The sequence below is a fragment of the Carex rostrata genome, chromosome 24 (genome assembly GCF_964058835.1).
Source record: "Carex rostrata chromosome 24, lpCarRost1.2, whole genome shotgun sequence".
Taxonomy (NCBI): domain Eukaryota; kingdom Viridiplantae; phylum Streptophyta; class Magnoliopsida; order Poales; family Cyperaceae; genus Carex; species Carex rostrata.
Window position 1 is genome coordinate 1,511,004 of NC_135941.1, and position 12,510 is coordinate 1,523,513.

The following is a 12,510-nucleotide window of genomic DNA, read 5'->3' on the forward strand; positions in this document are numbered from 1 at the left end:
GTATCAACTATCAAGTTAGGGGTGTAAACGGATCGGATATTATCCGATTTTGTTCGGATCCGAATCCGGAAAATTATCTAAATTATCCGATCTCTATCCGTATCTGAGACTATTCGTTTCCGTATCCGTATCAGAAAAAATTATAACGGATAAGGATACAGTAAAACTTTTAACAATTTGTATCCGACCGTTTATACTTTTAAACCATAACAAATATGATATATGTTCTTAAATTGATTTATTAAATTGCATATAGATATATATTTTGATAAATAATATAACACTATAACATATTTAGTGACTAATATTTTAATAATATATAGATGTTTTGTAACCAACAAATCAATTATGAAAAATATCCGTATCCATAACATTTAATATCCGATCCGTATTCGAGACTATCCGTATCCATATCTGTATCCGTATTCGAAAAATTATAACGGATACAGATACGGTACGACCACTATCCGATCTATATCCGACCGTTTACGCCCTATATGAAGTAGAAAAATATATAAAGACAATTAATTCATGCAAATAAAAAAACTTAATACGGAAGCCATTCAACACATACAATTTTGAGTCATAAATTGAAGGTGCTTTACCTCTCTTGATTGTTATTCCAAATTTAGACCAAGAGCTACAAAGGCAGGTAAAGATTTTAAATTTTTAATAAAGCAATTTTAGTTTTATGTAGTGTACGAGTTACAAGGTACGATATAAATATGAAAAAGGTGATTCCCGAATATTCTAAGATAACTCAAATTTTGATTTTGATCCGGACCCGTATGATCATAATATGAACCAATTCAGTTGAAATACACAAAACTCCTTCAATATTTGTGTCAAAACAAATTGGATAGATCGAATTCAAACACAAAACTTGAGTTATCTCAGGTGATATATATAAATTCGAAAAAGGTCGTAGGTAAGCTAGTTGGAGGTTGATAGAAATTGGGAAGCAATTTGTGCCTTATATATGATTATATGGTCACTGGTTGACAGGGGCGGATCTATATGAGATCAGGAGGGTAGTTGTCTTTCTTGAATTTCGAACTTTTATGGAGATATGTTTGTCCCAACCGACTTTGTTCTTTTTGAATTTTTTGTTTTGCTCTTCTCTAGAATTTTGATTTGTAATTCAGATTAAATTTAGAGTTAAAATTAAAATAATTTTATTAAATTATAATTGGTAATTAGAATTATAAGTTAGAAAATAAAAAATTATAAATTTGAGCATTGAAAATTATAAGTTAATTCATTATTTTTTTTTATCTAGTATTCAATTAGCTATTTAAATCTAATTCATTACTTTTTTATCTGAGATCTCGATCCGTCCTGCTGATTGAAAAAATGATGAGCATCTCCGATAGATGACGAGTGATACAATCAGTGAATCTTATGCAAACAAATTTAAATATTTTTTTATCAAATCAAGAACCATCAGAATAAGAAAAAGATCCTGTTCAGTTAATGATGTGAAGTGTATATACGTACTTGTACTTTCCTTTTTCTTTTTCTTTAGTTTCTAATTATTTTGTCTAACTTTTTTATTTGATAGAATTTAACAGATAAAACCTACTAGAGAATACATATGTTATTTTGAATTACAATACATATATACATACGAATATAAATGCGGACACTATGAAAATAGATACATTTAAAATAATGTAGATATTCAATTAGCAAGATATTATGTACTTTAAATTTTTTTAATAAAATTTTTTGTATCCATCTTAATAAATAGTAAAAAAATTCAGAAAAATGTAAAATTTGGTCTCCAAGCACATATTAATATGGAGAACAAGATGAACAGTTCGGATCGACTGTTTGAACTTTGAAAATAAAAATATGTTTATTTTACAAATATGTCCTTATGTCCATAGAAGTATCACTCTATTTGGCAAAGGCTTCTATGGACATAAGTATTTTATTTACCCATTATAATTAGATACATGATATGTATTATATTATAATATCTACTATTTGTTTATAGATAACTTTATCGAAAAATTTACTTCAATACATTTTAAATTTTTAAAAAGTATTCGTATCTACATCCGATTAATATCCATCCCAAAAAAATGAAACAAATCCGTATATTGTGTTAGTTTTCACACTAAGTCTGAACCTAACAATAATGCTGAATCATGTCCCAATTACAAACTAGGAAACTATCTATTTATTCCTCTTTTCCTCTAGTGCGCTTTACATCTATGGCCAACTAACTTTCCAAAACTTCTCTATTTATTATTTCCACTATCACATATCGATATCTTCCCTGACAATTTATTGCTGGTCTATAACACCCATACATTTCCACAGCTAAAATGGTCCCATTGTCAGTGAGCCTAGTTGATCCATCATGTAGCATTACATGTTCACACAATAATAATTCTTTGTCACGCTTTCCATAAGAGCCGTTTCTTCTCCTCTTAAAACCTTCACAATTCTCTGGTAAAACCTTCACCATTCTCCTCTCAAAATGCTTAAAAAATCTCCTCTTCTCCCCTGTCTTCTTTTCAACCTCCTGTTAATTCTATGTCACCAAACCTTAGCTGATGATGTTTTAGCCATGCATGAGCTCGCATCCTCCATCTCCTCTGCCTCTCTGAAGTGGTCCCCATCATCAGACCCCTGTACCTGGTCCCATGTGCAGTGCTTCGGTGGTCGAGTCACTGCGATACAAATTGGTAATATGGCTGTATCGGGTCTCTTACCCACTTCACTAAATAGCCTTACGGAGCTTACCCGCTTAGAGGTCATGGGGAATAGAATCAATGGTTCTCTACCTGACATATCTTCTCTCTCCAAGTTACAGTATCTATTTTTACATAATAATAGTTTTACCTCAATTCCTCAAAATTTCTTTACTGGTTTGAATTCGCTTGTGTACGTATCGATTGGAAACAACCCGTTATATTGGTTTTTAGGTGAAGATTTGAAATCAGCTTCTAACCTTGTGAATTTTGCGGCTTCTGATTGTGGCCTACAAGGGCAAATACCAGATTTTTTCGGCACTTCATTTCCTAGTTTAGAACTCCTAGAATTATCTTTTAATAACCTAACAGGAGGAATACCGCAAAGCTTTGGAGATTCAACAATGAAATTCCTTCTTTTAAATAGCCAAAAAGGTGGTAAGCTAACGGGTCGTATTGATGTGATTGCGAATATGACCTCGATTCAGCAACTATGGTTGCACTCGAACTTGTTTTCGGGACCGTTACCTGATTTCTCAGAACTCGTAAATCTAGTGGATTTGGATTTACGGGACAATCAATTTACCGGGCCTGTCCCGGATTCATTGACAAAATTGACTTCATTGAAGAGTGTTGTATTGACAAATAATTTGTTACAAGGTCCTGTACCGGTATTTAGTCCAAATGTGAAACTTGATTTAGATGTACAATTGGAGAGATTCTGTAGGACTGATGAAGGGGATTGTGATGCCAAGGTGAATATATTGCTCTCTATTGCCAAATCTTTTGGGTACCCTAAAATTTTTGCTGAAAATTGGAAGGGAAATAATGCATGCAGTAGATGGTTGGGGATCACATGTGATTATGCTGGGAATATAGTTGTTATAAATTTCAGCCGATTTGGTCTTAATGGTATGATCTCACCTGATTTTGGGTCCTTGAATTCTTTGCAAAAATTGTTGCTGTCAAATAACTCTCTGACGGGTACCATACCAACAACACTAACTAATTTGAAAAATTTGAGAGAGTTGGATGTCTCATATAATTCTCTTCATGGAAAAGTCCCTTCTTTTGGTGAGAATGTGATTGTAATTACAACAGGAAATCCAGATATTGGAAAAGACAGTCCTGAAAATGCTGATGGAACAAAAAAATCTGCTTCATCAATAGCTCTCATTGTGTCTTTCTCACTTGGTGCAATATTAGTTCTTCTAGTTCTAGTATTATATTATTGCAAAAAAATTAAGGTTACGGAAAGTTCCGGTGTAGATAATTGGTTGACCAGAATGAGACATTCAAACAATGATAGTCCCAAAGCTAAGAAGGATAACATCTCTTTATCAAGTGTTAGCTCAAATGCTGTACTGTTAGGTGATAACACTAATAAGTGTAGCCCAAAGAGCAACACGGACGGTTTAAGCTTTTGTGAGCCAACAAATTTGGTTATTCCATTTGAAATTCTACGGCATGTTACAGAGAATTTTAGTGAAGAGAATATTTTGGGACGGGGCGGATTTGGGACTGTTTATAAAGGAGAACTTCATGATGGTACTAAAATGGCAGTCAAACGAATGAAATGTGGTGCGATTGGGTCAGATGGGTTTATTGAGTTCAAATCTGAAATTTCAGTCCTGACAAGGGTCAGACACCGTAACTTAGTATCACTTCTAGGATATTGTTTGAATGAAAATGAAAAGATATTGGTGTATGAATACATGCCTCAAGGTACACTAACAGAACATCTATTTGAATGGAAGAAGGAAGGATTGGAGCCCCTTTCATGGAAGCAAAGGTTGTGTATTGGATTGGATGTGGCTCGTGGAGTAGAGTATTTGCACAGGTTAGCTCAACAAAGTTTTATCCATAGGGATTTGAAACCTTCTAACATCCTCTTGGGGGATGACATGAGGGCTAAAGTTTCAGATTTTGGGCTTGTGAAGAGGGCTCCGGACGGCCAATATTCAGTTGAGACAAGACTTGCCGGTACGTTTGGATATTTAGCACCAGAGTACGCAGGTATGAAATATTAATTTTTTTTTTGTTTATTAACTAAATAAATATTTGCACAAATATTGTACTCTTAGTTGTTCAATGCATTAGAAATCATATAGGAAGTACTAACATTTAGTTGTCTACCATTACAAAGAAAAGATGCTCCAGACTTCTTTAGAATCTGAGCAATAAAATAATGCTTTGTTTAAAAGGAATTATATTTGTCAGTTATGTCAGTAGCAGTATTGTTATTCATCTGGGTCTATATGAAGAGATTGTATCTGCAATGACAAACTGTTCTCTAATTACTAATTAGCATCAATTCTCATTGCTTATATATGAATCTGTTTCTCATATCATGTCATATAGTCATGTAATTGTTTCTTTAGCATTCCATATATCAGGATGTACAAGAAAACCAAACAGCCTACCTCTTTTTCTCATGTTAACAAAATTGTTGCATGTCACTCTGTTTTGCAATGGTTCCCAATTTTTTTTCCTTGAGCATTATTTTTCTTGACAACTTTTAACTTTTCATTTAATCAATCTCTTAGAACCACCATTTCTGTCGATTTTAACCTTCAAGTGTTTTTTTTTTTTGAAGGTCGACGTAGCCGACATTTTGATTGATAAAATGGCATTAATTTTAGGCAGCTTTGCTCCATGCTGACATTTATGTTCGGTTGAAACTTAATGAGTGTGAAACAAAATAGAAAGAAAATTTGCTTTATAAACTCTAATAATAGAAGATTAAGATTAATTGAGGTTACTGATTTCCTTATTTTTCATTTAATTTTTCAATAACTTATTTTTTAAAAATTACTATTTTGCTTTGTGACCATTCTTTTATTTTACTTTCTGGTAAGAAGCAAGTTCAGTAGTTGATTTATTTGGAGTCTTATACTCTTATACACAGAAATTAGAACTATATCTGGTATCTGATGCTTCTACCAAAACCATGCAATATATCACTTACATTTCATTATATAAAGACAATTTTCTGTTACAGCAACTGGTCGAGTGACCACAAAAGCCGATGTGTACAGCTTTGGCGTGATATTAATGGAACTCATCACTGGCAGACGGGCCCTAGAAAGCAACCAATCAGGAGAGAGCTTCCACCTTGTCACCTGGTTCAGACGCAAATACTATACCAGCAAGGTGGAATTCAAATCATCCATAGACCCATACATAGAACAAGAAGAAGAGATTCTCTCAAGTGTAAGCACCGTCGCTGAGCTGGCATGTTACTGTTGTGCAAGAGAGGCCCACCAAAGGCCCGATATGGGTCATGTAGTGAATGTGATATCATCTCAAGCAGAGGCATGGAAGCCGGTGGATGAAGATATTGAAGAGAGTTATGGGGTTGAATTTAATTTGACACTGCCAGAGGCATTGAGGCAGTGGCAGGAATCGGATATGAGCCTTACCAGTGATGCATCTCAGCTCTCAGGAATATCAAGTGGAAGGTAAAAAAAATTGAGATTGAAAGATGAAATGTTGATGCAGTTTGAGGAACGAGGTTTGTTTCATACTGAAATCGATTCAATTATTTCCCCCTTTTAATCTCTGTCTTTGTCGAAGGAGGATGAATGTTATAGGTCTTATTTTACTGCTGTCTTAATCAATGTTATTCTCTATCCTTTAATGTTTAGGTTTGTTGATCAAATACTTAGCAGTATACTCAATGTTTGTCTCTGTTTACTGTACCAGCTATAGAGCGATTTTGACATGTTTTATAAGATTTTCAGGTTTATCTAAAGATTTATTATTTTAAAAACACTAGAAAAAGCTGTAATATGCAAAAGCATTTCTGAGTTGTTACCTAATAATTTGTGTTCATCATTTAAAGGTAAGCACAATTTAAATTTTGTGTTTTCGTACTAACCTGCTTGCTCATCAAAGGCTAGTAAGTTATTTTTGTCAAGTATACACCACACCAAGTCTGCGATTGATATTGGATTGTGATTGCATCAACCGAAAAGAAACAAAAGTTGAGAAACGAAATTCTGTTCATTTTAGTCAAATTTGAGTCGCATGTAATGTAATGCCTAATGAAAGTATCAGTCACTTGGTCAAAAGCCCCTCTGAGGGACCAGCTAATTAATGTTCATTCGCCACTAAGAGAGAATGCTTGAAATTGTACACATTAATTTTTCAAATTCAGGTCCAAATCAGTACTGGGTGGAATCCAAATTTCCTTTTATGTATAAAATTGTAATCAAAGTTTTTCAACTCATGTTTTTTTGAAAAAGAGGCTTTAAAGAACATCCATTAAACTATGGTATCAGATATATAACTCTATATGTATTTCTATCTATTTACCTTCCCTAGAGAAAACCCATAGCCATAGGCTTTTGGTCTCAGCACTCACACACCCACATCATTGATATAATTACCAGCTTCTCCTCTACCGTACCAGTGACTAGTACAGGAGCAAAAATTAGTAATTAATATCTCTGTCTCACCCTTTTTTGAATCATTGACCCATCCTTTCAAAACACAACCTCATAGCCTAACTATTATTTAGAGCATCAACTTATCTGTTGGCAAAAAGCCAGCAACACTATAACCAGCCAAGTGTCACCTTTGAGCACTGCAAGCGAAACAAACAAACACAAAACAAAGGGATACATATCTACACCATATGGTGGGTCTACTAGTATCATAAACCTCACATCGTGACACTCTTAAAACTGATACACTTATCAGTATTTCTTCCTTTGATCATCTTCCATCAGATTTGTGGTACCAGTCCCTGTGCTCGCAGTAGGACAATAGTCCAAAGAATCCATCTGTCCATATGCTTGTGAGCTTCCTCTGTTGATAACCCTGACTAATATTTGATCAAAGAGATGATCATCGGTATCATATTCCTTACAGAAAAAGGGTGGTGTTTTTGAAAAATAATACATCATTTCTTAATTTCCATATGCACAAGTTCACTGCACTAAAAACAATCAAAAATGTTTTTTGTTGTACTAAGTTTAAAGTCATGGCAAATTGAAGAATCTCAGCCACAGTAAGCCATTGGTGTTGTAAATCCTTCCCTATTTCCATCCAAAACCAATCAACTTTATTTTTTATCCAAAAGGAACAGCGACATTCAAACAAAATAACCAGAAGTATTCAAATAGGTATGACCCAAGAGACACATCAACCTTCACATTACAAACCAAAGGTAAATTAAAATCCGTGGAATCAACACATGATCAGTTGATCACCCAATTTGTTTTTTCCTAAAAGTAAAACCATGCACAGCTATTTAATTTCTGAAGTCAAAAGATTTCCAATTTCACATGATCAGTTGATCACAGTCTCTTCCAGACTCTCAGCTATTTATTGATTTTATTATTTATAATATCTCCAATTTTTTCTATTTTTAAAATTCTCAAGATCTTAATTTATTCATATTTACCCAATTACTATGACGGAATGAGTAGGTTTCATACATCTCACATTCTTATCTCCCTTTTCAAAATATAAACAGGAGACCAAATTTTTATTTTTATTTAATTTTTTTTACTATCTTTTAGATATAGGTACAAAATCACTATTTTTTTATGATCCATAATCTACTAAAAACAATGATTTTGTACCTATTTAAAAAAATCAAAACAAATTTGGTCTCCAAGCACATCTTAATTAATGTGGAGATTATGTTGCAGTTCGATCGGATTGACTATTTGAAATTTGAAAATGAAGATAAGGATGTTAAGCACGAATGATACATGAAAGATATGAGACATTTGTCTTGATCCGAAGAAATTAGTAAGGAAAACTCACATTTCATAATCATTTCATTCCAGTTGAAAAAAATAAGAATTTTGTTTTACCTGTTCCTATTTTTTAAAAATGACAACAATATCTGGACAATTATATGTCTATTTTCTAAATATATACAAGCAGTTACAAGTAATATCTGGACATAAATGTTTCATTTCCTGTTATTTTTGAAAAAAATCCGATTTTATTTTAAGTGTTAATTGCAGCTTAATGTATGCAGTACATAATATTCCCTAGTACAAGCCAAAAATGATGGCAAACGTAATCAGAGGTTGCTTATGTGCATTACCTTTTAATTAATTAGTATGAAGAATGTAATTAATCAGAGGTTGCTTCAACCTACTCATCAACCTTTTTAAAATGATGGCAATGTATGATATGTGATAATATTATATTGTTCTTATTTTTAAACTTAATTATACAACTGTCTTTTCTCGAATAATGAAGAATTTTTTCTTTTTAAAAGATGACGCAGAAAGTACTGTAATTATAATATATAATATATAAAATAACTCCATAGAAGGAAATATCGGCTGATACTGATCCGGATTGGCCGATATACGTATTGGTATTAGCTAGGACTGATCCGATACTCGCGGATTTTGTGTTTTTCGTTCAATTTCTGCCATTCTGGTATGATTCTGGTCATTATTCGTTTGAAAAATTGAGCCCGTGATTGATTAATTAGAGTATAAACTATGCACATGCTGAAAATGTAGACCCAAACTTGAATCCGATTCTGATCATGATCTGGTCATTATCAGCCACCATATGCATATGGATATGAAGATGTTAACAACTCTTCATTTAGGTCTACAATGTCTTCTTTTTTTTGGTTCCGGACAACAATATCTCCATTTTTATGATAATACAGACGACGATGAAGTGATCAAGTCAGCACGATATAGTTTATGACAGTGAAAGATTGTGTTTATAATTTTAATGCTTGTATTATATTGTATTATTGGATTATTTGATTGTAATTATTTATCTAAACATAAAATATTGACAAATTATTTTTTTTATCAATTTTTTCCTTAAAAAGTGTAAAACAAGCTTCTGGCTAAAAAATCTGATTTTCCGATCCGAATTGGCCGAGACCGACTAATACACCGATCCCGGATCGGTATTGGCTGAGACCGATCCCGATCCCGATACTGATATTTCCTTCTAGACCCATGGGACGGAATGTCACATTTTCTGAATCCATATAAATATATAATTCACATCCAAATTTTGGAAGTCAAGTCTTCAGTTGATCACATCGAAATTGGTCAAAGTCTCTTCAGTTGATCACATCGAAATTGGACATGACTTTGGATTGATGGAGTATATTATACTATTGCATGTCAACACTACTAATTTTTGATAATTTATCTGACACGGCAGCCGAGTTTGAATCCACGCGTTAATCAATGCAGACACGTGATTGGATGGGATGTACAGCCTCATGCAATATATACACACACACACACCTACCTTCGATTCTACAATGGGAAAGCTAGCACGAAACTACTCACTTCATTTCTTGTGTATATATATAAATACCATTTAGTTAACTACACTCAGAGACTGTGAATCTGTACTCTTCCAAAAGAAATCAAAGAAATGCCTTCTTCTTCTTCTTCTTCTCATCACTTTCTCATAACCACTGACACTACTACTCTCTCTAACATCATCCTCCTAATCTCAATCTCTCTGTGCTTCTTTATTCCTTCAAACGCAGCAGCCACCACCACTACCAACGCAACAGAAACCGACCTGCTAGCTCTTCTCTCCTTCAAGTCTCTCATCGGGACCGACCCCTCCGGTGCATTGTCACCATGGAACTCCTCGATCCACCACTGTAGGTGGCAAGGTGTCACCTGCGGCCGTCTCCATCCTGACAGAGTCACAGGTCTCGCTCTCGATTCCTTCCAATTGGACGGTCAGATATCTCCCTCTTTGGCTAACCTCACCTTTCTTCAACACTTGAGCCTTTCTAACAACCTCCTTCACGGGAACATCCCGGAGGAACTCGGCCTATTGAGCAGATTGCGGTACCTACAAACCCTTCATCTAGAAGGGAACTCACTCAGTGGGCCCATTCCTTCATCTTTGACAAATTTAAAAGGGTTACAAGATCTTGATCTCTCTAACAATTATTTATCTGGTCAAGTACCTTCTTTTGTTAGCGCAATGGAGCTCGTATTTTTGAACATTTCTTTCAATAATTTTCAAGGAGAATTACCGAAAGACGGTGTTTTTAAGAATGTGCATGCAGTTGATGTAAGAGGAAACTCTAAACTTTGTGGCGGATTACCTGATAACCATCTGCCAAAATGTATTCCTAATTCTCCTACACATAATCATAAATCCGAAAGTATCAAGATAATACTAGTTTGTATAGCTGGTGGATTTTTGTGCATAAGCTTCATCATATATCTCTTAGCCAGGTTCTATTCGAGAAGGGGATCTCAAAAAGATCCACAAAGTATTACGGCCATGATGGAGGCACAAAAAATGGAGGCATTTGAACCCTCCTCATATAAGAAAGTGTCCTATAATGACCTTCTCAAAGCTACAAACAATTTCTCCGTGGAGAACCTAATCGGAAGTGGTTCTTTTGGAGTGGTTTATAAAGCTTCTATGAGTTTAGGAAGTGCCGAGACCATTGCTATTAAGGTACTAAACCTTGAGCAACATGGTGCTTTTAGAAGCTTTTTATCAGAATGCAAGGCCTCAAGAAATGTCAGACACCGCAATCTAATCAAGATTCTCACTGTGTGCTCCAGCATAGATCATCGAGGTAATGATTTCAAGGCATTGATTTTTGAGTTCATGTCTAATGGTAGCTTGGAAACATGGTTACATCCGAATGCATGTGAGGGTCGGCCACCCAAACACCTCACCCTATTACAAAGGATGAATGTAGCAATTGATGTTGCCAGGGCACTGGATTATCTCCATGAGCACAAGCCAGTGCTTATACATTGTGATCTTAAACCGAGTAACGTGCTTTTGGATGATGACATGACTGCACATGTGGGTGATTTCGGGTTAGCCCGATTTCTAGCTCGATCTGATACCGTGTCTGGTCAATCAATAACAAGTACCAGTGGAATCAAGTGTTCTATTGGCTACATTCCTCCAGGTACAAAGCTTAATACCCCTGCTGATCATATGAAATTATTTCCTTCAACATTACATCTTTCATCTATTGACTATTAACAACTTGTCCTCTTTGTTTGTTGGGTCTTTACTCTTTAAGATACTTTTTAATGATTCTCTGTTGAAAAAAGAACTGATTGATTACACTAGAATCCTCTTGGTCTATCATAATTACTACAAAAATCTAGTTATTGCATAAATTATGGATACATATTATGAAATAAATGCAAATTTGCCATATAAAATAACCACGAATAAATTAAACAGGGAAAATATAGAAAATGAAGGAAGAAAGACAACGATGGTCACATACCATTTAATGAGTTGCAACAATTTAGTATTTACTCAGTAGTTGGTGGTACAAACAAAAATAGGCATGTCATGACACACTAGTTTAATTATTGATTTTATTTACTCATCGGAGGTAATAAAAAAAGCTTGTATAAATTTTTCACTACTCAGAATATGGAATGGGTGGCTGGACATCCACGCAAGGAGACGTGTATAGCTACGGCATTCTCCTGCTGGAAATTTTCACTGGAATTTGCCCCATTGATGAAAGATTTAATGACGGTTTGAGCCTTCACAAGCTTGTCGAGACATCATATCCAGCCCAAGTTACGGACATTATTGATACCAAATTGTTCTCGTCAGATCATGGAAATGAGAATACAGTTGTACCAGAGAACTCTCAAGAATGCTTGGTTTCGGTGATTCGATGCGGACTATTGTGCTCCAAGGAGTTGCCAAAAGAGCGCATTGCAATGACTGATGTTGTAAAAGAGTTGAATTCAGCACGTAACAAGTTGCTAGAGTGAGAGAGTTTGAACATGATATGTAAAACTATCATAAGAGAATTGTGTATTATTGGAGATTAGCA

At 34.5% G+C, this 12,510-nt stretch overlaps 1 protein-coding gene and 1 long non-coding RNA gene across 2 annotated transcripts; both read left to right on the top strand.

Annotated features, from left to right (window-relative positions):
• Window positions 1-3,005: 3,005 nt before the first annotated feature.
• On the top strand, window positions 3,006-6,313 carry LOC144575716 (receptor protein kinase TMK1-like). The gene is made up of 2 exons (XM_078325955.1): window positions 3,006-4,718; window positions 5,704-6,313. The coding sequence occupies exons 1-2, from the start codon at window positions 3,107-3,109 to the stop codon at window positions 6,165-6,167; spliced, it is 2,076 nt and encodes a 691-aa protein (XP_078182081.1). The 5' UTR covers window positions 3,006-3,106; the 3' UTR covers window positions 6,168-6,313.
• A 5,137-nt stretch (window positions 6,314-11,450) lies between these two features.
• LOC144575793 (uncharacterized) lies at window positions 11,451-12,510 on the top strand. Its single transcript, XR_013518528.1, has 2 exons — window positions 11,451-11,613; window positions 12,093-12,510. It is a non-coding gene; the product is annotated as an uncharacterized LOC144575793 (long non-coding RNA).

Excerpts from the sequence above, each read along its gene's own strand:
- LOC144575716 (XM_078325955.1), top strand. The coding sequence starts at position 3,107 with ATGAAATTCCTTCTTTTAAATAGCCAAAAAGGTGGTAAGCTAACGGGT. Across the intron at positions 4,719-5,703 it reads TTTAGCACCAGAGTACGCAG|CAACTGGTCGAGTGACCACA; the intron begins GTATGAAATATT and ends TTTCTGTTACAG.